Raw genomic sequence first — 25,261 nt, 5'->3', positions numbered from 1 at the left:
AAAAAGACCATAACTTTCAACCCTCAACAGAATGCCAGGAGCTCATGACTTTCCTTTTTTTTAATTTACTTATTAATTTATCATTCAGGTGTCCCTCTTACAGAAACACGTGCAAAGCTAAAATTTTAACAGCTTGAACCTCAGTTACACTTGAAAAAAAGTAGAAATAGTAAAGTGCATTTGTGGAATTAATGTTTACTGTATCTAGATGAGTACCAGTACAAAAATTGTTTAGCTAACAAAGAAGGCTCTATGGACAATTTTTAAGTTTTCAGTCTTGCAGAAAGAATGTAGTGGCTCAGAAGTGGGTAAAGTGTTTTCTCCCTTGAGCGTCACTGGCAGAAACACAAATGCTGCAGTCTGCATTATCTTTTTATTATTTGTCAGTGAGGGTGGCTGAAACGTAACAGGTCTGTAATAGCAGGAGAAAAAAAAGGAAAAGAGAGTCAGCACATTCCCTCCTCTGTGCTATTCTGCAAGGTTAACAGGACAAAATATTAGCCTAATCAAATCTAAAAGACTTCAAACGGTAATGTTTTGGCTGTAAAAAGTGACTTTCCATAAGTCATAGGCTGAAAGTCAGGAATAGAATCAGGAGTCTTAAGCCTCAGTGCTTATTTCTAACCACTTGGTTGTATGCCCCAGCCAGTAAAGTATGAGTACGAGATGAATTTTCCTTTATACAAGCATGCTGAGCCTATGTATGACATGGACCCATGGTAGAATACAGCAGAAAGCTCACTTACCCCTTCACTAGTTCAACTGCAATAAAGTCATTGCCATCACCACTATTAAAGAGGATGAAACCATCAGCTGAGGTGGTCTTGAACTGGAAGAAGAGGTGCATGGATGTGTAAGCCTGCAAGGTGGCCAAGCTCAGGTAGCTGCTCTTGGTCTTGAATGTCACAGGGTCAGCTATAATATTGCGGAGACCAAAGCGTGCCTTCAGCTCACAGTAGTCTATATCACCATTCTTGCATAGGTCAATGTAGAGCATCCCATTAAACATAAGGCTCTGGAGGTGGCCAATGAAGCTGGAAGGGATGACAGAAATGTACCGTTTCTCCGTCATTATCCCTGTCTCGATGTTGTGGAACTCCAAGCGGGTGTGATCACCAACCATTGTGCCTAAAGATAGGAACAAGAAAGAACATGCACAAAACCCAGAGATCAGTAAAGGGTTATGGAGTCTTTCATCCTCCAGTTTCCAAACTACTAGCAGTACTAACTTAATCCCGTCTGAGCACTGTTCAACAGCTTCCATCAGCAAAAATTTAGAGTCTTGGCAGAGAAACTTCAGCCTGGCAGTCACCAAAATCTGGCAGAAGAGAGGAGACACGGGACTAACGGGTTATGGAGAGCAAGCTACCTATTTCTCCCTTGTAAGAAAGCAGAGAAGGGAATCTGATAGTTCAGGGAAAATAACATTATCAGAGAACTGTATCATTCATGCTTAGCTTTATGTCAAGAAATATATCTGGATCTACTTAACTAGCTCATCCTGAAATTTCACATTACATAGTCACAGGAGTCAGATATGCTAGAAGGACTTCTGCTTGAAGAAAAGGAATGAGGAAAAAAGAAAGGAATTATAGATGAGAAAGCAGAAACAAAGCCTATATTTAACTTTTACGGCCTGCTCAGAACTGTAGAGTCTATGAGGGAGACTAGGTCTCTCCCTAAAGCCCACAATGATCCATTCAATCTGACAGTCCATTTACCTCATCCTCACATCCTGACACTTGATAGCTGAAATCAAGTGACTTCTTACTTTTCTCCCTTACCTCCATCCCTCTAGAAATCTGAAATGAGAAATCTCTGGAGACAGGACACAGAGAGAGGGTGGCCATCTCAAGAAGAAACAGAACTTTTTCAGATCTGGCAAGTGCATTTTGTTCAGAAACCAAGAGCCACACTGATAACCATATCTGAGACCAGACAAAAAAAATATTCTTTTAATTCCACCAGGTCAGATCAACTGGGACTTGGACGGTTTTTCATCTTTGCAGCTATCTTCTGAAGTCTCCTGGCATTTCTCACCTAAACAATTCCTAGACATTAAGAGATACATACATACATATATTTTATATACATACAGATGGGTGTGGATGGATAGATAGATAGGCCTTTCATTACTTTTCTTACTAATCACAACATGCTGTCTGTTTGTTCTGTGGGGAACTAAAGCTGGAAATATTTATAGGATACTTGAATGATAATGACTTTATGTACCATAGGTCTGGGCATAAGCAAGCTGATGTTCATTTTCTTGCTCAGATTCTCTTGAAACATTGAAATATTAGTATCTATACTAATATTCATAATTATGAACAAAGTGCAATTTTTCAGTTTATACTTTGTCCAAACATGATCAGGTTTTTGCAAAGACAGCAAACAGGTACAGTTCTTACAAGAGATACATTCTTGGCAAAATTTCAAGCATCTATTCCAAAACTGAAGATAAAAATAGTATGGCAAAACAACTTCTTCATCGCTTAGTCTCAATTTTATCAGTGAATCTAAATTTAAAAACATAATTATACAAAGACTATTGACATGGAAAGCTTCAACCCAAGCAGATAAAGATGGACAAAATTACAAGCAGCTGAAAAGAGCCACATACTTCTGACTGCTCAGAAATTCAAGTATTAGTACTAATAAAAATGTTTTAAAATACTGGAATAGATCTTTAGTAGAAGTGGTTAACATTTTAGTTTGAAAAACTCCAGTTCAGAGAAACAGAAACTGTGTGTGGAAAATTTGTTTTGACAAAACATCTCACTTACTTCCACTACTGAGAGAGGGTGTTTCAGTTTTAGTGCTGTCAAATGAAAATCTTCGATTTTTTTCCAAACCAAAAAATTGTATTTTCTTATTGAAAAAAATGTATTTTTAAAATCCTGCTTCTTCATTTTAAAAGGTTATAAAAATACAACCCAGAGATGCCAAAGAGCAAGAGCAAGATGACTTTTCTCCTTAGTGCTTCTACTCTTAGATAAATGCAAAGAGGAATAAGCTGTTGGAGTATGAGGAAAAAAACAAACCTGTAAAAGCTACAGCACACTGGGACAGAGAACCTAAGTGAAGGGATATTAGAAATGGAGTGAAGGAGGTTGAAAGAGGTTAACCTTCAGTTTTAGAAAAGGTAAAAACTGAGAAAAATGAGACTGGATTAAGAGAAATAGAACAATGATGGTGATGGTAATGCAGCAAGTTATGAGCAAGTCAGTCAAGGCTGAAAATGGCAAGACAATACAAGACCAGGATCATAGTAATCAGAGCTGTCCTTTCCTACTCAAATATGCTCCTCCCACCCACACCCCCACCCCAGTATCAGAGGGAAGTCCAGTATCTTCTAATCTCAGGAGCTGCCAGCTCCACCTGTAAAGTTCACCTCTTGTTCCTCCAGTCTGTACAGAGAATTGTAACCACTACTGCAACCGGCAACTCATTAGCTCCAGGCAGAAAAGGCTCCACTGTCCTTGCAGTATTTGGGTGCTAGTGAGATGTTGTAGGGAAGAATATTGCTGCTTTATTTGTGCCCTCTTTTACTGATTTGGTTGAAAAACAAAAACTCGACAGCTTGCATTCAATAAACAAACCATATACTGATGTTGTGAGCCACATACTCCAAGGTTAGGTTACACCTGAACAAAAACAGCCTTACACAAGCACAGTCTTACTAAGAGGACCCAAAGGTCTTCATCTATATGGGTCTCTGTCAGACTAGGCCTTACACAACCCAGCCTCAGATGGTGGGCCTACATTACTCTTCCCTTCCTCTCCCCACTACTATTTAGGGACTGTGTTTCTGCCTAGTACAATCTCAACTTCACCTCCTGCATGCAGGTATTTCCATGTTATTCTTTTTGAAGAACTCTAGCCTCATTCTAAGCTTGAGATGCATCATGACCTGGGACTGTATCAGGGCTGTGGGGTGTAGCAGGCTGTTGCCTTTAATGCTAATCTCATTTATCACTGATGTTCTGTGATCTGACCTGGGGGAGACCCAGGAGGAGGGTTTCATGATTAAGCAGCAAAATGCTGTCCGCAGGAATTGGATATGCTCTCTCTCTCTGCCTTGGACTCCCTGCAGAAACCCAAGCAAATCACCTCATGATGATTTTTTTTCCACAGGTGGTCAATAATCGTTCAGTCCTAATTCTCCAAGTACCCAGTTTGAGTTAATGGGATACAATTTGCAGATGTGCTGAATATTTGCATGTGTAAATGCCTGAAAGTCATGTCAAATTAGTACCAAATATTTCCAAATTTAATCTAGTGTCTTGGTTCCAAATCTGTAAAGTGGAAAAAATACACCTACTCACTCCATATAGCATAGACATGGGAATAAATCCAGTTATAGCTTTAGTTCTGCATAAACATATTGATGTTTGGCACACACACACCAAGGGAGAAAATTAACAGCTCTATCTTTAGATCAATATTTAGTTGGTGTGCACTGTTCCACACAAGCAATGAGAAAGAATAAGGCAGTCCAATAACTTGTTTATTTTAACTGGGGGCCCAATTTAGACTTCTGATCTATGCCTGAAGACAGTATGCATTCTGTGGAAAAAATTATGCGACCACATCACTGAAGACTGTATCATCTGCCCCATGAAGCGGAATGCAGATAGTGCAGAAAATTTTAGCTCTGTTTTTTCTGACTTTTCAATTTGCCATATTGATATCCATTTAACAGATATTTTTAGCTGTAATGAATCTTTCATTATGTAATTCATATACATGTGCATATGCACATCCTATTTTAGTATAGAATTGTATCATTATTATTTATAAATGAAGTTTTATGAAGAATAGACTTTAAAAACAGATAGCTTTTTTTGGGGGGGGGAGGGATTGGTAATGCAGAGTTCGCCACCTCCCGGCCCTTGCTAAAAATCACATCCAGAAGAACTGTTCTTCCTAAACACAGAAGTATCCATGATGATGGGTTTACCAGCACAATGTTTCACTAATTCAGAAATATTTCTTTAAAACAAAATTTCATTTTTCTCTAAGCTAGAATTGATCAAATCTGTCAATTCCAACATAGAGAGGGTGAGTTCTTCTTTCTTGTCTCTTCACATCTCTGTCAAATTCTCAGCCTAAAACACAACATATATTTACTTCAGAGTGAAAATACTCATCAAGCCAATTTTCCTGTAAAACCACTTGATTGAGTTTATTTGAAAATCCTGTCTCATGGCTTTCTTGATTAAATTAATCTATCACATTAAGCACCATACATTCACACAGCAGTAAAGAACTTTTTGCAGAGATGTGCAGTGCCAAAATCCTACATCCTGTGGCAGCTGTTCTTTCTAGTTGCCTTCTGAGCAGAAGCTAGGTCACAGGACACTAGCATTTGGCAAAACAGCATGAGTCACAACTAAAGGAAATATCTATACCAGTGTTCCCTCCAGAGTTACCATTTTTTGTTTCTATTATCAACTTCCAGATGGCTAGTGTTTTTCTCAAAAATCTAGGGCCTACAGTCACACAGAACTGTGAGAATTATAGATCTTCATTTCAGAGAAAGAAAAAACAACTTTTTGGCTATTGTAACTATGGACCAAAAACATATCTCTAAAGTTTTGTAATGTAAAAGATCATTATAAAGTATCTTTATCATTTTAGTGCAAATCTCCTACTTTCTTCAGTGATTAATCTTTCCCTCTCAAAGACTTGAGAGTAAACTGCTCTATTTGCCTTACTTTTTGGATGGTTTTGAGACACAGGCATAGGAGCTCAAATGAAGAGGAAAAAAACAAAACAATACAAAACAAGAAAAAAAAAACAGCAGACAAATCATTATTCTCTAACATATCAAATGCTGATTCAACATCAAGAAAAGTATGTGCAGAGGAAAGATTTAGGGGGCTTTAGCTTTCATTCTACAGCACTGTAAAGTCCCGTATTTGCAGCTCAGCAGTAAGGCATAATTGGAGCATGCCCCAGTCTGGCATGAGACAGTATGATGCTCAGCATCTCTGTGTTCTTAGATATGAGCAAGCTCATCTGTCCCCTAACCTCGTATTTCAGATCACTAGTATTGTCATAGAAATTTCTGCCACTGACTGAGGATATTTAGCCTCTCAGAACTAGACATTAATTTTCAACACAGGAACACTATGTGTATGTGACAGGAAAAGGGAAATACACAGGAACAGAGAGAATGAGCATGTAGGCTGAGAAGAGACTGGGAACTGAGACAAAGATAACGACAGTGATACTCTTACACTACACTCACCTTCAGCAACATCATCATCCACCATCAGCTTGAGGCTCTTTCCTCGACGAACTACTCTGACAGTGTGCCACTCGTTGTCATTGAGCTTCTGCCCAGCATAAAGAGTTTCAGGTCCCTTGCCTGGGGATGGCGATAAGTATGACAGTTAAAGTCAGACTCCAAATTAGCTTAATACTTGCCTGATGGGAAAAGTCACCAAAATCACCCTGGTGTGATATAAACTAGTGGATCATTGGAAGATCATAGGTGTATTACTGCCTGAAATCAATCCTCACATCTACACATTCACAGTTCACAGCGAGTCAGGTCACAAACTCTTAGTGAAGCGCTTTTCTCCTCAGAGCCTAAAGCTCATATCCATTAAAGCATGTGGAAGCTCTCTCGTGCTATAGGACTCTTATTTACAAACATATCATTGTACAGGGCATTGTGGTACTAGAAAAACAAGCTGGTGATGGAAATAACTATGGAGCAAAAGCAGAATCACATCAGAATTTTTGTTCTTAAGTCTTGATTTGCAACAACCACAAAGTACTTAGGATTCTTTTTAAAGTTAATTCTACTGTGTTTCCAAATGCTTAGGTATCAAACACCAGGCTGCTTTCAGTCCTTAGGTCTTGAATCAGAAATCACAGACCTATCAATCTGGTGGATTGCTCTAGGGTTCTTTGGCAAAACAGCCTGTTTATAGTTACTTACAGAAACCTTAGTCCACTTCCCACTCCCAAATTGGAGGTTTTAACTGGTGAAAGGGAAAGAGGAAAAGGAAGGAGTCCTTTCCTCCCCAAAGTATAAAACCACAGTTGTCCTTGGCAAACAATGCTCCTGGGAAAACAGCATCAGGACTACTCACACTTGTCCAGTTTTGCTGGTCATCCATCACAGTTGACAAGCTACTACTTAAAATGTTAATTTTTTAGATTACTGGAGCACCTCACTCACATCCAAGGATGAGTGAGGTTGAAGAATGGTGTGTGCTAAATTAAACATGTCAATGCTTATTTCAGTACAGATAGAAGTATTTTGACACAGGTATGTCAAAGAAACTAAGAATCTGAGTATAGCAGAACTTGATGCACATCAGGACTGGGCACATTGTCCAAACTGGCAAGAGGGAGATTCAAGAATGGAAAAGCAAGACACACTGAAGGTATTAAAAGAGATAAGACAGGGAAAATAGCAAGAACTACTATAGCTCAAGCTTAGCATATTAGTCAGGCTAGACACAGGATATGCAGATTATTTTTCCATGCTTATCTAATCCAAGAATATTAACTGATTTTACTCAGCCTATAAAATAGTGTTTATTTTGACCAGTTCTTGGTGTCCCAAACCACACAGTCCAGTTTCACTGAAACAATAAAATATGTTACACATTTTTATGCAAAGTTCTGCCAAAGGGATGCAGGAATCCACCCAGTCTGACCTGTGAGACAGAAATGAAGAAAAGGGGCAGGAAACATATCCAGGGACAAGATATGGTTCTTAGTGTGCATACTGCCTAATTACCAACATTATTTTAACTACTTCCCACTAAACAGGGCAGTGGGGGGGGGGAGGGAGGAGATGGATGCTGAGGCACAGGCAAAGAAGACTATGTCTCCTTGGTATAATCATTTAGCTAGGATGCAATACGTGTGGTAGGGGGATCCTATGGAAGGAGACCACAGCAGAAAGAATATGGCATCATTCTCACTGGAGGATCATGCAGTTCACACAAAACACAGTGTGCGCTCAACTCCTTCGCAGACCATACCTATTACTAACCAATTTTACCACAGAGGAAGTTGAAGAAACTGTTTTTCTACAGTGATGTGAGACATTAAAAGGTCATTCTTGAATTTAAAAAGATGGGAAGAGTCTGAAGAGAGTCATACATTGCAACTACAGAGAATACTTCTTTGACAGGAGGAATGGGTACCTCTGCAGTCCCTACCTGTGTGCAAAGTCACACTGTATCATGAAGGTAAATCTAACTGTACAAGGCAGCAAGAAAGCTTAAGTTCTGCTGAGCTAGGCATGCAAAAGTCTACTGAGCTCAAGAAAGTTACACTAGAATTACATCAGTAAGTGAAAGTATATTTTAGATGAAAGCGCACACTATGGAATGATGCATCCGGATGGTCAGCAAAGGTACTGCTTACATCAATATATACTATACCAGTGACCGAAGCTCCACACAGTCACTTGTGGAAAGATCGCTGTGTAGAAAGATGAAAGAGTTAAGGAGTTCATCTGGATCTAATGCCACCTGAACTTACACTCAGTTACACTCAGGGAGAAAAAAAAAAAAAAAAAAAAGTACAGCAAATGGCTATAAGAAACCTTTTCCACAAGTCTACTGTGGTTATGTAGAGCTCAGCAAAGAGAAATAGTCAAGTCTGCTGACTCTGCTCAGCTGACAGTGTAACAGTTTGTGTGTGGCAGTTATGTGACCAATCTTGTTCAGTAATTCAACCTTGCTGTTCTTCTAGTTTCCACTCTTTTCAGCCCCATCCTAACAAAATAAGAAAGTTAATTAGACCTGGTTTGACTTCAGGCATCATTGCTCTCTTGATGTCCACAATAACATGTTCAAAAGAAAAGTGTGACAACAATAGAAATTATCTGACTAGATTCTCACAAAAAACATAGCTTAACCAATTCAAAAACAAATGATTAGATGATTTCAGGCCTTTTATACTCTTTCTAAATGAATCCTGTTGTCTACAAGGAAATTGCTGTTTATAAGTAAACGGTTACTAGTTTGGGCTAGTAAGTTTTAAACTTAAGCACTGAAGATGCAAACTATTCCATTTTATCTAATCAAGCCTTGATTGGTGAGCTTAATACTTCATCATTAGAGGAAATTTTTAAAATAGGAGTATTTAATACTTTTATTCGTGCACAAATCTGTTTTGTATGCTACAATGAGCTTTTAGGGTTTTTAGGGTTATATAAATAACAATATGTATAAAAATTCAATACATGAGAAAGCTTAAGAGCACTCATCTAAGTTGGTCAAATTAAACAGATATTTGAAGTGCAGAAAGTGTTTACAAATAATATTTTTGCTCTGTTCAAACCATCTTTTAAATGCTTTGAAGATATTTACACAGCAGGTGCATTGACCTGAAAATAAGCAAACTTAGGTCCCTATTTTTCAACTGACAATGTGCAAATGAATTGCTAATCCCTATGTGAATTCCCACTAAATTCAGAGTGGTTCCAGTAACTGTGTAGAGGTACTGCTACATCTGGATCCCAAATTTAATGTCAACAAGCATAATGACACATGTGCTGTGCCTATGTAGTCATTTAGGTGTGATCAATTGTTATAAAAGCACTTGAGCTGCTAAAACAAACAAACTTTGGTAATGTCATTGGCCGAATTAATAGACAGCACATCTCTCACAGATACTAAAAGGGAACATTTCTAATCCAAAAGTTGCAGATGCTGGAGAATAGTAAAAAGAAAAAAAGAAAAAAAAAAGGCCCACAAAGTGGAGTTAAATGCTCTCCCTAAATAGCATCTCCTAGCCAGTAATGCTTTTCTGTGATCTTACAGAGAATACACAGAAGCAATTGCTTAAGCCAATGAAAAGGCCTTCCCCCCCACCTTTTATTTTCCCCTCCTCCTTTCAAGCTGTTCCCATCTGACCTCGTCCTTCAACTGAGATAATGTAGATGTAGGAGGAAGTAAAGCAGAGGAGCAGCCAGTCTATGAAGAAAGTCAAAGATGCACATCTTCCCCCTCATAGAACACACTTACAATAAAAGACAATGAGGAAAAGAAAAAAAAAAAAGAGACATGCAGCAATATTAGAAGCTGAATGCCTGAAAAAATATATTAGAAGCTGAATGTCTGGAAACACTTTCTATTTATAATACCTTTGATGAGATGGCAGCTGGTCATTAAGCAAGTTTTACACTTTACTTAATTTTTATGTGTGAGGACAAGTAAGAGGCAGCATACCAGGAAAAAAGAATAATGAAATTTCTACTTTAGCAGTAACTTAACTACTAAGCTGTCAGAGCATGACTCTTGACTGTACAGAGGAGAGCACCTTCCTATGTCTCCAGCCTTCTTGGTCATTCCATCCCACTTCCCAATGACCTCTTAGGAACTGTATATTACCCAGAAACAATCGCTACCTCACATCTTCAAACTCAAATAAGGTAAAAAATTCAAATAAGCAAATCAACTTCAGTGCTCTGGGAGAAATGCCACTGCAAGCAGTACCTAATCAGAAACAAAATCTTCTTTTTGGATATTTCATCCAAAGATTACTTGACTCATCTGCAGTGGTAGCATGTGACTTCTGTCCTATACTCATGATTCCTTTGATTCCATGATCTACTCAAAGCTAGCGTGCATATTGCTCATTACAAACTCAAGTAATATATGCTTTCAAAAATGGAAAAGTTCCATCCAATCTGCCCAGAAGATCCAGATCAGCATTTCTATATCAAAGGTGCGCTGCTGCTTGTTGCTTGGCCTCAATAGACAATAAGAGTGCCAAGAAAAGATGCATTTAAGATTAGAAGAACAAAAAGTAGTTTATTCTTTCTGGAAATAGCAAGTTGCTGTCAGTATGTCCTCTAAGAAGCTGTTCATTTAGAATAAAAAACAGGTCAGAGGGATGCATTTAAAACAGCAGCTCTGAAAATACCAGCTATTATCCACCCAAAATGGTTAAGAGCAGACAGAATTTCCTCTCTATGAAAGGCAAAGGAGACAGAGGGTTAATCCTCTCACTGTTGTGCTACAGATGAATCAAAATGTGTTCTTTTACCTTCACTGCAGGCTGTCATTATCTGATCCATTTATATGATTGAAATGGCCTTCATGTAACCAGGTTATCTTCCTATTGCATATCTCATACAACATTATAGAAGAGGTCAAACATGCATGTCTAAAGGATCTCAAAATAACCAGAAAGGACATAGCCAAGCTGATGAGAATGAAAACAACCTTGATCACTACAAATACAAGAATAAATAATTCTAATTAAAATGCTCAGCTGCCATCTCAGCTTTGTCCAGTGGCATAAGGCATTTCTGTGTCTAATTTATAGAGGGCAACATCTCTTAAGATATTTCATTAGCATCCCAGGGTCTGTGAAAGGGAAGCAAGGGTTTTTTTGTTTGTTTGTTTTGGGTATTGTTTTTGCTTGCTTGTAAGCGTTTTCTGGGGAGGAGGTTTAAGCTGTCTTTACCTACTTTTACAAAATGACTAGAAAATTTGTGACCGTGAAAAATGCAGGCAAGTAGATTTTTGAAATGTGAGAATGACTCATGGGACAAGCTAGATAGATCCTCTCAAAGTTGAAAGAGAATTGATCCCCCCTTTTAAGCTATTCCGCAAAGGTTACTGAGATGGGGCTAGTACAACTGTGGAGCGAAATTCTTCACTACAGCTTCACCAGTGTGACACAGAAAAGAGTGAGGTTATGAAGCCAAAGGAAAGAACTGGAAAACTTCTATTTAAGAATAACTAATGTTAGACAGTTAACATAACTTCACTCAAAGATACTGCGTCAAGATGTTCAGCTCCGCATCAGTCTTGCTCTCATCCAATACCAAAATGTTCCATACATTTCTCATCCTAAATTGCTAGTACTGCCTTAGAAGAGATTTTTCTCATATAGACAATATTATATACATTAAATAATCATCATATTGCATAAATTATGCATAACACTTTATATAGTTATATATCTAATACGTAACACCTATTTATGCATGACAAAGAGAGAGAAAGATAGAGAGAATATTCTAGGTCCGAAGATATTCTGACAATTTCTAGAAGCAGGTTTGAAAACGGTAAAAAAAAATGGGAAAAAAGGGATGCGAGGACAAAGAAAATTCACACATCAGTGTGGCTTCCTGATATGTAGCAAGCTTTTAAAAAGGACAGGGTGAATGTCAAAATGTGAGCATAGCTCAAAGGCATAACTGCAGCTGCTCTGAAAACCTTCAATATATTTTGGTTCCAGTTAAATATAAATCAACAGTGTAAATCTTGTTGTTGTCAGGTAGCACTAGTATGTGTGAGTACCATTTGGACAAAGTGTACTAGCAAAGTATCTTTATTGACTGGGATCCACCATCCAACTCCAGGAGCATTGTTGATTGCTAGGAAACAACTAGGAAACAACCCCAGAGCTTCAGTACATTGCACACATATATGTAGATATCTCAGCCAAATCAACTCACATTTATGCACATCACACTGGTTTTGCTCAAATACAGGTGTTTAGTATCCCTTTTTTCAAGAAAAGGTTAGCTGCCAACTAGGAATAAGCAGATGTCCTTCCCTGCAGACAGTCAGTACCTTCACTGGACAACCTTACCTGAACCAACCCTTCCATTTCCTCAAGGAACAGGATCATCTCATACTATTCCACATTAAGCAAAACATAACAACACTTTAGGAAGAAAACTCTTCTAGCAGCACTTACAGAAGAGTTATGCTTACAGCTTTACAGAGTGGCATCACATGGAGATTGATAAAGCTGAGCAGGATTTACACGAGTCTACTCAGAAGCAAAGTTTAATTATTTACATTTATACAGCAATAATGAAGTGCATATACAAAAACCTTTGCATACCAGTAGAATTAATTAGACTAACAAGTGCAAATGAGAAACCCCTCAGCAGCAAAATTAATCAAGTACATTGAATTAACTTAGTGAATAAATCAAAAATAGCAAGACCACCCTACTAGTCATCTAACAAACATATCCCAGCTGAATTCTTAACATTCTAAGGGACAGAACTGCTGCACATCTCTACAGTAGAATATCTTTAACAGACTTCAGAAAAACATTTGTGTTAACAAATAATTGATTCCCTCCATCCCTGGTGTTGTTTAAATAGACGAATAGAGTTTCACAGAAAGGATGTTTCGGTTCTTCTAAGGAAAAATTTTATGTTGACATAGAAAATGCTCAAAATATTACAAGTTAAAGCTACAGGGAAAAATGTTTTCAATGTTTAAAAATAAAATTTGTTGTTGATTTTCTATTCAAGATAGTACTCATTTTTAACCATAATAGACAGTTTCCATTTTCACTGGGGGAATTATTCCTTATTTTAATAAAAGTGATTCTATTTTATATTCAGAACTAGAGAAGAGTTCAAAAAAGGACAGAGAAGTATGAAAAATCTAGTATTCATGCTTTTAAAATTAAGATTTACAACAGCTGAATTAAATGATCTTCAAAGTGATTTTAATTAGACTGACATTACCTTTGTTTTTAGATAGAGCTGCCATATGAAACACTTCACACCATAGGAACAGGAGTTTTGCATTGTGGCCAAATAGATCAGAAAAACAAAAGATTTCTATAGGTATAAAGAAGCTGGATGCTGCTGTATTTTGGCTTATCTACAATTTGCCTAAGGAAATACACATTAGATTTACAGAGAGCAAAGCTCAAGAGAGCTGTTAGTGTAAACCAGAGAGCCTTCAAGGCAATCACAGGAGAAACTTTTATTACACAGCTTACAAAAAGACCGGCCGCTAGAGGGAAACAATCACATTCACTAAAGCAGTTGTTAGACAGTTTTATGTACTAATTACAGTACTAAAAAATGTTGCTTCGCAGTGTTTCAGCAGTTCATATATTTTTTGCTTTGAAGCTGACTACATCTCAGTGATGAATGAAACTACTCCAGAAACTTGATTCACTTCAGAAATAGCAAACACCTATTCATTTAAGGTATATTCATATAATGGATGCAGTGTGCCACCCAATGAGGCTCCATGGCCTTTACACAAAACTTTACAAAATTTATCATAGGGCAGAACTTTAAACCAACTATCACAGCAGCAATTACACACACACTTTTGCACATCACAGCAGTGACACAAAGATAAAGAAATCCTGATGGTACTTCCTCATTTAATACAGCTTTACATTTTATTAGCTTTCAAGTGATGCAATGGTAGTCAAAACAAGATGACTGAATATTTCTGGTAACTGAATTTTTCTGTTTATTCCTGGGTAGATATAGCATGGGTAGCAAAAGCACACAGTTTCTCACTAATCTCATCAACATACCTCAGTTATGACACAGATGGACCACACAGTTTCTCTTCCTGTTTAGTCCCTAGTCTCCCCATAAACACTATGAGACATGCAGATGAATCACAATGATAGCGGGAACAGACTGCTGGAGATGAAGCTGAGACAAGTGAAGAGAGTCTTATCATGTAGACATTTCTGTAATGGAAACAGAAAAATCTGACCACTGACTGCCTCGAGAAGTTTTAAACTACTCTTGTCAGAGAGGAAAAAATACGATCAGATGTACAAGTCTGTAAACCAAGTATCCTCAAAAGTTCTTTGTTTCTATCATATTCACAAGGAAATACATTAGAGCAGGCTGGGGAAACCTGCATCATCCTGTTTGGTGAGTCTTCTCATAACTCTGATAGTGTCAGTTAGTATATTGGAAGGAATTACTTGAACTTTGGAATTACCTCATGATGCTATAGAGTTGCTTTTTTGTTTAAGTATTAAAGCTACTCTTTATCTAAGTCTGAAAAGCAAGATCAGGAAGTCAGACAGGAAGTTAATTGAGTGGAAAAAGATATGAATAGCAGTACAAAGGGAGTGCTTCGCAAGACCTGAAAGGCCTTACAGTAATGGTATGTAAATGTCTTTCAGCGATGGGTAACAGACCACTTTCTATGAATGGGAGAGCATCTTTGCTCCGTTCTTTCATAATATAAAAAGTTATAGCAAAGGAGGAGGCATTACCTCCCAAAGACATGGTGACTAAGCAGTTAAGTCAGAGGAAGAACCCAGATCTTCAGAACTCCAGTCCCAAATGACAGATGAAGAACTGCTGTTTAGGATCCATTGCATGGTCCTCACTCACAGCTTGCCATCAGAACAGAAGAGACTCCTGCCGCAAATTCTACTTTCTTAAGCCAAATACCAAGGACAAAGATTAACAACATGACATACACAGAGTACCTATATTTCTTTTTCTTTTAAGGTATCTTTCTTTGTGATACACAAGTGTCTGAGGTGTCATATATACTTAGAGGTTATCCCCATGGTCTATATCATGGACCACCTTCAATGTCACTGTAACAGCACAGAAGTCACCTTTACAAAAATTACATCCAAATATGATTATAAAGTCAGTAGGATTCTAGCTTTCTGTGGGAAAACATCATATACACACCTGAGCTTTAGCTACCTTTTCACACTGCAGTCTCCATAGTGAAGTTTACCACTCTAAGTGCCAGCTGCGCAGTTTAAGTTCTCCATTGTATACTAGCCAGTGTTTATTAGTCTACAAAGAGCCCCTTGCATATTGGGAAGGAGAGTATTGTATCTGTACAAATCCTAGTATTAACGAATTAAAACAGTAACCAAAATTTACAAGTACAGACTTTGTGTATTCAGGTGCTACAAGTAGCCTGTGCATGTTACTGGTAGCCCAGATCAAGCCTCTGCCTGAACTGAGAAATCCGGGTGAGCAGGATGAAGTGGTACTTTGAACTGCATGGAAGAGACTCCTTACTATGTTTAAGAAGCTATCAAGAAAGGATCAGGTGCTCCTGGAAAGCAGAGGAATCAGCAGTACAGACTGAAGGATAGTTGAGGATTTATAGATGAAGATGACATCTGAGGCAAATACCGAGAACTCCTTTGAAATTCATATTTCAAAGTCACAGCTATCACGTCAGCTAAGGAACATGTCAACTAAGGAGTATATAAGTGAAAAAGTGACCTGGGGGAAAAAGAGGAGAGGATAGTAAGCTAAGCTAAGCAAAGCAGCTTTAATCAAATCCACATCTCTCTCTGCCTCACATCTCCCAATGACAGGCACTATCTCATATCTGAAGTGCTGCTATCCCTCTTCTTAACCAGACCTCCTCAGTCACTTAATTTCACACTTACACTTTCATACAACACCTGTATGTTTCACACAACATGTAACTGCAGAGTACAATGGGTTCTGACCTAGTTATACAGCACTCTGAGCACCATATCAGGTACCTTGAGTGGATTGACACACCTTACCCACATAGCCTGGCCAGTTGCCATGCCAAAAGGTAGCAAACTGAGTTGCAAATCCCTTCTCCTCTATAATTAAGTAAGCTCATCTCACTTGTTTTGTTTTAAAGAGAGCTATGATGATCAACATCTGGTATCACCAGAATTAGATAGGATTATACCACAGAATTAACTGGAAGGAATTATCCTAAAACAACCCTGGGGGAAAGAGAAAGACTCAAGTAACTGCAGATCTCATCACTTCTCCAACCAGGAAGCAGACTTAGCCTGGAAACATACTGCTAGATTTTGGGGTCTCTTCTTGCTCATTACCTGTAGAAGTTAATAGTCATTTGAAAAAAGAATGGATGCCTGATATCAAAAAGAAAGATTCTTAATTTTGTACCACCAAATAATTGAGCACAAAGAAGGGAAGGGGTGATTCCTCAACTACTGGAAACAACTGGTGTCTGTGTATGTTTTGTTAGCCATCTTGGTTACAAGGACTATCAATTCTCAAGACTTAAAAGAATAACAGTAGCCAGCACTGTAAAATTGCAAAAGAAAAAAAAATTGTGTTGTGATTGCACATTAGTTCAGGTTGTTTCAGGGACACTTAAGCAATAAGGTTGTTTGATTATCAAGCAATAGGGCATGTTGGCCTCTGGTTAAGTTGTAAAAAAAGAGTAGAAATTAATTAATGGTATAGACCAGTCATAAACATCTCCCTATCAATTTCATTTCGCTTTGGATGATTAGTAACACATGCACTCTATATTCCCTGGTAAGTTTGAAAAGCCATCCTTTTGTTCTGAGAAAAGGTTACTTCTCTCTTGTTGCCTTTTAAAAGGCCCCCTACTCCCCGAATAGCCTCCTTATTTGATCTCCAGTTGTTTGTTAGGAAGAGTGCTTATTATTTGGATGAGTAGATTATACACACTTTTCTCCCTACATATTTTCCCTCATATGTCTTTATTTCTAACCAAGTGAACAGCTGATGTACTGTAACGTTCACCAAAGCATTTTTTCTATATTATTTCTATTCTCCATAGGAGCACTGTGGGGATTAACCCACTCATGTTCATAAAGTGCACAGATCCGATGTTGAAGAAACATGGTAACACCACAGAAGCTTATATACTCCATACCATTAACAAATACATTACTGACAAGCTGTCCTGGCATGAAAATGTTTACAGATTCTCTTGTAGATCTACAAAATTCTAGAATCAGCACAAGATAAACATCACAGTAACTAAAAACAGACTGTCAAGTGCCAAATGGCAAACAATGGAGGAAAATGTATTCCCAAAACATAGTGCCAGAGTGCTAATATGGCCATGACACAAATGATCTGGATTGCCACACACATGCAAGGATGTTATTCTCTAGATAACATAACCAGTTCCCTTGACTTCAAGGGAAGTAAGCACTCTCCAAGAGGTGGATCCCTATGCAATGATGTAGCAATGATGTAGTTTAAGGAGGGGTACAGAGGGATCAGATCAAATTAATCCAGAATAAGGGCTGAAAAAATGTTGTACTTCGCCTTACTAGTCCCAAAGATAAGGGATTTGTAACCAGTACAGTTCTCAAAAAGGCATAGATTTCTTTTTTCTTTCTTAAGAAAAAGGGTAAAGCACTTTAGGATGATTATCACCATCATTAAGGATTTGCAATCACACAACAGACATTGGAATTAGTCAGAAAAAAAGAAACAAATACCATTCTGTAGTACAATACACTCTTGAGAATATTATGTGGGGAAGTTGGTGTTAGACAGATTATGCAAGGCAATAACCAAGCTCAGAGAAATAAAACTGAACTTCAGAAAGCTCCTGTTCCCAAATTCTGAAACACACAAGTCAGTCATACCAACTCAGGCTTTTATCAAAACCAGTACTTATAGCTGTCAGTGTTATTATTTCTGATCTCATTAGCACCTTGTTTTAAAAGAAAGCACTGCCTAATACTCAAGAGGATGATGGGCCAGTCCCCTCCCCCCCCTCCTTATTGCTAATTAATGCTTTAGTTCAAGGCTTCCTAAACTATTGCTTCTCACTGTTCTGTGAACCGATATCAAATCTGGCATGTCCATTTAGCAGCCTGATAAGGATTGGGGTAGTTTATGTGAAACTGAGGGTCAACAAATCTTCCAAAATCAAGACTCTGTGAATTATCATTTAATAGTTAAAGGAACTTTTAACATGGAAGAATATTTAGAAAAGAACTGGTGTGCTCCTGATCCTTATGCTTGAGTCTTAATGTCAATTATCTTTAGCTCACTTACTGATGAAATATGCTTGCAAAATACTTCCCATGCTTTAAGTCTGGAAAAGAAATATTGATTTCAATATCCTCTCCCCATCTATCTATTTCTATAGTAGAAGTTGAAATGGAAATAGAGAGGAAAGGGAAAGAAATAAGTTTGCAACCACACCTAAATGTCTACTGACCCTGTAAACAACACAAGAAAAAAGAAAGAAAAAAAAAAACTACTCCCAACCTTCTGATCACTAAATAAAAACATACATAGTACATTATTAGTCAAAAACTCTTGTATTATCCATCTTACTCATTAATGTCTAAGTCTAGCCCTGAAAGCCATAGGAGCTGTAGAGTATTTTAGCAATTTATATTAAAACAAACAAACAAAACCGCGCATCTCAAATCAGTTCCCCTCTCCCACGCTAACCAGGCAGGACTGTGTGGCAGGCGGCGGGCCAAGTGCCCATCGGAGAGCCCCTTTGCACGCGGCCCTTCCCCCGCGCTGCCGCACGGCTCCTGCGGTCCGGCGCCCCCCGCCCCGGCGGACGCAGAGGCCCGGTCGCAGCACGGAGAAGGCCGCGCCGAGCGCCCTCTGCTGCACCCGCGAGGCGCTGGAAGCGGCCCCGGCCACTGACGGTGCTGCTCGCCCTGGTACACTGAGAAGCGAGGGTATGTTTATTTGGCTGGGGCAGTAGGGGCAAGGAGGAATAAATAAGAAGAAATTGGTTAGAGTTCTGTCCCTCATCTACCGCAATGATTCATCAACAGGATTTCAAATTAATATCAGTTCAGTTTTCAGTCTGGGTAAAGTCACTGACAGCTTGATTTTCAGAAGTGCTGAATGGCAAAGTTTAACACTGGATAATTCAGAAGAATGGTATGTATATTAATACAAAGTTTCAATATATGACAGAGCTCTGTTACATTCAATCTGACAGTAAACAAATGTTTATAGTTGCATCTTTCATTCACTCTAGCACCCAAGAATTTAAAAATTTGGCTAAACATTTGTGTTATATGAGACATGTTTAAAATAAAATAAGTAAAATCACAAAATCACAGAAAGTTGAGGTCGGAAGGGACCTCCGGAGATCCCCTGAGCTCTAGTCCAACCCCATGCTCAAGTAGGGTCACCTAGAGCATGTTAGACAGGGCTGCATCCAGGCAGGCCTTGAATATCTTCAGAAAAGGAGACTCCACAATCTCTATGGGCAATCTGTTCCAGTGCTCTGTCACTCTCACAGTGAAGAAATTCTTCCTCATATTCAGGTGGAACTTCCTGTGGTTCAGTCTGTGCCCGTTGCCTCTTGTCCTGGCACCACTGAAAAGAGTCCAGCCCCATCCCCTTGACACTCTCCCTTCAGATACCAATACACCTTGATAAGATCCCCTCTCAGTCTTTTCCAGGCTAAAGAGGCCCAGCTCTCGCAGCCATTCCTCATAGTGCAGATGCTCCAGCCCTCTGATCATCTTTGTGCAGGACTCTGCACTTGCCCTTGCTGAACCTCAGGAGGTTCCTCTCCACCCAACTCTCCAGCCTGTCCAGGTCTCTCTGAATGGCAGCACAGCCCTCAGGTATATCAGCCACTCCTCCCAGTTTGGTATCATCAGCAAACTTGCTGAGGAGGCACTCTGTCCCTTCATCCAGGTCATTGATGAAAAAGTTGAACAAGACTGGCCCAAGTACTGATCCCTGGGGAACTCCGCTAGCCACAGGCTTCCAACTAGACTCTGCGCCACTGAGCACAACCCTCTGAGCCAATCCAAATTTAAAATGTCTCTGTTCTTAGACTAAAAATTGTCCCCCCAAAAACAAACCAAGAACAGTTCTGCATGTTGTTTTTAAAATTCAAAGCTGAAAAGGGCTGAGGTACTCAACACCTTCCTTGTCTTGGTCTTTAATGGCAAAGTCTTGCCTTAGGCCTCCAAGGTCTCTGTGCCGAGTGGCACAGGGTTTGAGAGGATAAAAGTACTATTAGTAGTTGGGAAAGTCAGAGGCAGGGATACTAAAGCAAATTGGACTTATAAGAGTTCTTGGGACCAGATAGGTTACATCTAAGCATACTGAGGGAAGTCAGCCACTGCCATTGCAAGGTCACCCTCTACCACCTTCGAAAGTTTGCAGTGATAGGGGAAAGACACAGTGATGACCAAAAAGGGAGAAAAAAGAAAAAGAGGGGAGCAGTCATACACTGTACAGCTGCCACTGACAGGAATCTTTGGAAGCTGAAAGAATGCATTGAAAACAGAAGACTTGGGATAGGATAATCCAGTGCAAGGCAGGCTGGACACTGATTGGGAAGGTGGCAGTCCTGCAGGAAAGAACATAGGAATCTGGGGAATAGGTACCACAGTGCCCCCTTTTAATGATGAAGGCTACAGACATATTGCATCAATCAGAGTCTTGCACTGCTAGGAGCATAACCAGCAGGTCAAGTGATGTGACCATTTCCCTCAACGAAGCAATGGAGAGCATATGTCTAAAAACTATGTCCAGTTTCTGACCCCCAGCACAGTTAAGTCATTGGCAAATGGAGAAAAGTCCAGCAAAGAGCCATCAAGCCAGTTAGGAGGCTGGAACACATAGCATCTGGTAGGAGGCTGAGAGGAGGGAGGATAGAGTATCTAATTGATATGTTCCATTAACTGAAGAAGGTTACAGAGAATACGGACTCAGGCTCTTCCTGGAGGTACAGTGCAAAGTTCAAGAGCCATAACAAACTGCACCAAGGGAAAAGCTGACTAGATTTCAAAAAGGCAATGAAGGTGGTTAAGCACTAGAGTAAGTGCTCAGAGCTTCTGAATATCTCCATTCTTGGAGATATTCAAAACTTAGCAGACAAAGCTTTGAGTAACTTGATCTAGCTTTGAGATAGCCCTGTTGGGAGCAGTACTAGGATTTCTAGAAATCTGTTTCGAACCTAATTTTTTCAATGAGGATGTTTTGTTTGACTGGTAACCAGAAGTTTTATTTTCACTGACTGAGAAAGAAGCTACTTTTATAATATATTTAACTTTAAAATACTGTTAAAAATAAGAAGTTGAAATGTTTTTATACTGAAGTGTCATAACATTTATGTTTGTCATTTCCTTTTTTCCCTGAACATTTGCCAAGTTCAAACTAAATTCACAAATAGATTCAATCAACATAAAAATGCACTTTCACTTAATAAATTGTTCAAATGAAAACACTTCATCTAGTTCTACTTGGCAGCTGCTTTCAACAATACTACTGCTGAAAAAAATGCAGAATATTTCTTAAGAAAAGCAAGAAAGTGAAATTAAAGGAAACTGTATATAGAATTAGTTACTTCAGACAAAGCCTACAGATTAGTGTACTTATTTATCAATATCTATTTACCTAATTTACTGGCCAACATACTTAAAAAATTCTTAGCATCAGACATTACAAACAACCACTCGAAGTATGTATCATCACCCACAAAGTCTGGTCCTGATTAATTCAGGGTCTCTGAGCTTCAGCTGACCAGTAGCTATGCCGTATCACACTCAGATAGCCCTACTCTCTGGGTACATCTTAGGATAGTAGTGATTTAGCTCAAGCCTTTCTTGGTCACAGACACTCAGCTTGAATACTGCAGCATACCCTAGGACTCTCACCAGAAGGAAACTTGAACATCTCCATTTCTCCATAAGCCCACGTACAGAGAGAAACAGGATATTTCTCCAGTGCATCTGACTTGACGGATAATCCTCTGATAAAGAAAGAAAGAAGACAGGTTTCCTTATTAGCCACCTCACCCCAAGCAAGTACTTCTGTCCAGCTGAAACTACTTATGAAGTAGATGTTGAAAGAATGCTAATAAATGGCTAATTCTCTCTCACCAAGATTTTATTGTGTCAGCACAAGTTACTAATCTCCTTCCTGACAGTGTCAATGTCAGTTCTCCTTATGTGGGATCTATCATTTATAAACTACATCCTGTGATTTTAATCATGAGTTCTTCAGAGACCCAAGTGCTAAAGCTCTTTACCAAACAGTAAAGCATCTCAGTAATGACTACAGATTGACAGGGCTCAGATAGGTTTTAATTTTATTATAAACCCCTTTAGAAGCACCAAATGTGAATCAACTGGACATTATCCACTTGGACCGCTTAAGCATCATAAATATTGTCCAGGTATACTGATAGAAAGGCAGATCAGTTATCTTTCAACTTAGTATCAAAAATCATATATATTTTCATTTCAAAATTATTTCAGTCTTGTCAGAAAAAAGTCCCCAAACTCTTTTCTCCTTTTCTCTCCACTCACCTATCTTCCCAAAAGACATCAATGCATCAAATAACAGCAAAAAGATTTACTTCTAGAGGCTCAGAGGGAAAACCTCAACATTACTGACTGCATGAGCAATTGGAATATTCAACATGTATTCAAGCTTGCAAAACTCAACACAGAGTTTGTTCCAGCTCATGCCTTGCACTATCCTCTCATTGCAGATAACAGATGTGACCAAACGACCCTTAAGAGCTTTGTACTTAAGCAGCTATAGACTAAATAGGAAGCATTTCTCTTTTGCTTACAGATACATTACAGAACAGAGAGGAAGAGGAATCTGTATTTCCCCCCCACCCCCCCCCACACACAATTTTCTCTGGATATAAAAGGCTAATAGTTTTTCTGCATTAAGGCAATATTCAGAGACTCCTCGCAAAATATTATGCCTCCCTCTAATGGCTGTTTAGCTACAGTAAATGGTTGTTTATTATTCTGAGCATTAGTGGTTTATTTCTCTAGTGCCAATACCATTACTTTTTCCCCCACAGTTATGGCTGGTTTTGTCACTGTATGATTAGGAGTCATTAAAATTATCAGGGCAAAAAGAAAATTTTGTTTATATGTTGGAATGTTCTGGCACATTCTTCTAAGTGTGTTGATGAGTTTGTTCTTTCTCAGCTTCTCCTCTAATCCCCTGCAGTCACTGGGTAGAACAGGGAGCAATATGCGTTTCCAAACTTGTTTCTCACATTGTCTGTGTGCAGCTCTCCTTTCTATGAATCATACCTCTAACTATTTTCCAGAAAGATCCAGGAGGAATCTTGAGTTTTACTATTCTAAGAAAGTATAGCCAGGAAAACAACTACCTGTAGTGGTTCAGGCAACTCCTCTGAGGCCGCATAGAACTTAAAAAAGCCAGTCATCATCTTCTTGGCTGGCATATCCCTAAAACTATTAATTTAATTCCAGCTATTGCATCTTTGTGATCCAAGAGTATCAATATTGTCAGGAAGGAGTAAAATAGCTAGGGACCCTAACAATATACAAAAAGCAACACCAGTGAGCTGGTGGCAAAAACAACTCAATACACCTGATGCTCCTCAGCTGCAAGTTCTTCTTTCATTAACTCTTCTTCACACATCAACTAGAGCTCAAGCTAGACTGCACTGCTTATAGAGCCTGATGCAAGTCTGGGCTATCTCTTCCTGACAAAGAACAAGGGTAATGGCTCAGAATATAGCCCTAATAGCTTGTACACATGTACAAGAATTCATAAGAAAAAAAAATATTTAAAATATAGATTCATAGTTGAACTTCCTAACTGGCTAGAAAAGCAAATGCCACCTTCTATCCCATCCCATGCCTTTAGTCTCCACCAAGAAGTAGCTTGCATACATAATTATGCAAGATAGACCTGCTTATCAAAAGAGGTCAAGAATTGATCATGTAAAAAAGGAGAATGACCACAAAATGAAACTCCAATTGCTAAAAACATCCTATATCCCCAACTCCCTCACATTTAAGCCAGGAACTGTAATCTCAGACACACCTCCACTGTGATCAGCTGCCACAATATTCTAAGGGAAGGAATACAAACCTGAAGAGTCAGAACCTAACACCTGTAGATATGTTAGGTTTACACATTCAGTTACACTTTGAAACTAGCTAGGAGATAGCATTGGTAACCACATTTAGTGTTCTTTCTCTGAGAAAAAGAAGTTGCAAGCAGTTCCATTATGCAGTGCATGCTCTAGTTCTCTATAATCTAGTCATGTCACAGGTGTGACCTACAGTTTTAGTGATCCAGAGCAAACAAAGAGGCTTCAACCTTCTGACCAAGTGTTGGTGATTTAGTTTTGTTGCTACACAGACAGCCAAGAGGAACTGCAAGCTGAAGAAACAATTTGAAACAGCCAACTCCATTCAGTAAGTGTCTTTCAGCCAGCCAGCCTGCCCAATTTTGTAAGATTCAACCAAATCCTCTTTGCTTAGCACCTGATTTTGTCAGAGTACCAGGAAGAAAAATCAGTCCTGCACACTGCACCAACATAAAGTCAAAGTTTAGCTAAGTCCCACAGAGTACAACTGATGTTTACATACAGTAAACTGACCTAATTTTGATGCTTTGCATGTGAGGAATTCAAACATCTAATAAATGTGGCAAAATCAGGGCATAGGGGGAGACATGCCCATAATTCACTTTGGGCAAATATATTCCAAAATGTATTGTTTAGGGATATAATAAAAGAACTAATACAGAAGCATGCTTGCAGTTTGAACAAGTCAAGAAACCATTTGATGAGTGCTTACATAGAGGAAAAAAAAATCACAAAGAAATTACTCCAACTGTCTAGCTTGCCAAAATTTATAACAATTCAGTATTAATGTGCATAATAAACAAGACACGCACAGGTAACATTTTTCCTCCCACTTCTGATTTGAATGACCTTTCCTGATAAGCTTCTGATCTGCAGACCTAAAAAAAATCCTGGAGGCA

The 25,261-nt window shown here is 38.8% G+C and overlaps 1 protein-coding gene across 1 annotated transcript in view; it reads right to left on the bottom strand.

Annotated features, from left to right (window-relative positions):
- The window catches only part of NRXN3 (neurexin 3), a 721,730-nt gene that overhangs the window by 550,325 nt on the left and 146,144 nt on the right, over nt 1-25,261 (bottom strand). Inside the window, exons 6-7 of the mRNA XM_062576209.1 lie at nt 6,257-6,376; nt 747-1,128 (exon numbers count right to left, since the gene is read on the bottom strand). Coding sequence (XP_062432193.1) covers nt 747-1,128; nt 6,257-6,376 — 502 coding nt within the window. The remainder of the gene's footprint in view (nt 1-746; nt 1,129-6,256; nt 6,377-25,261) is intronic.

The sequence above is a fragment of the Rhea pennata genome, chromosome 5, assembly GCF_028389875.1.
Source record: "Rhea pennata isolate bPtePen1 chromosome 5, bPtePen1.pri, whole genome shotgun sequence".
NCBI classification, from domain to species: Eukaryota; Metazoa; Chordata; class Aves; order Rheiformes; family Rheidae; genus Rhea; species Rhea pennata.
Note: the sequence above shows the minus strand (reverse complement) of the source record. Positions and strands in the feature narration are given on the sequence as shown.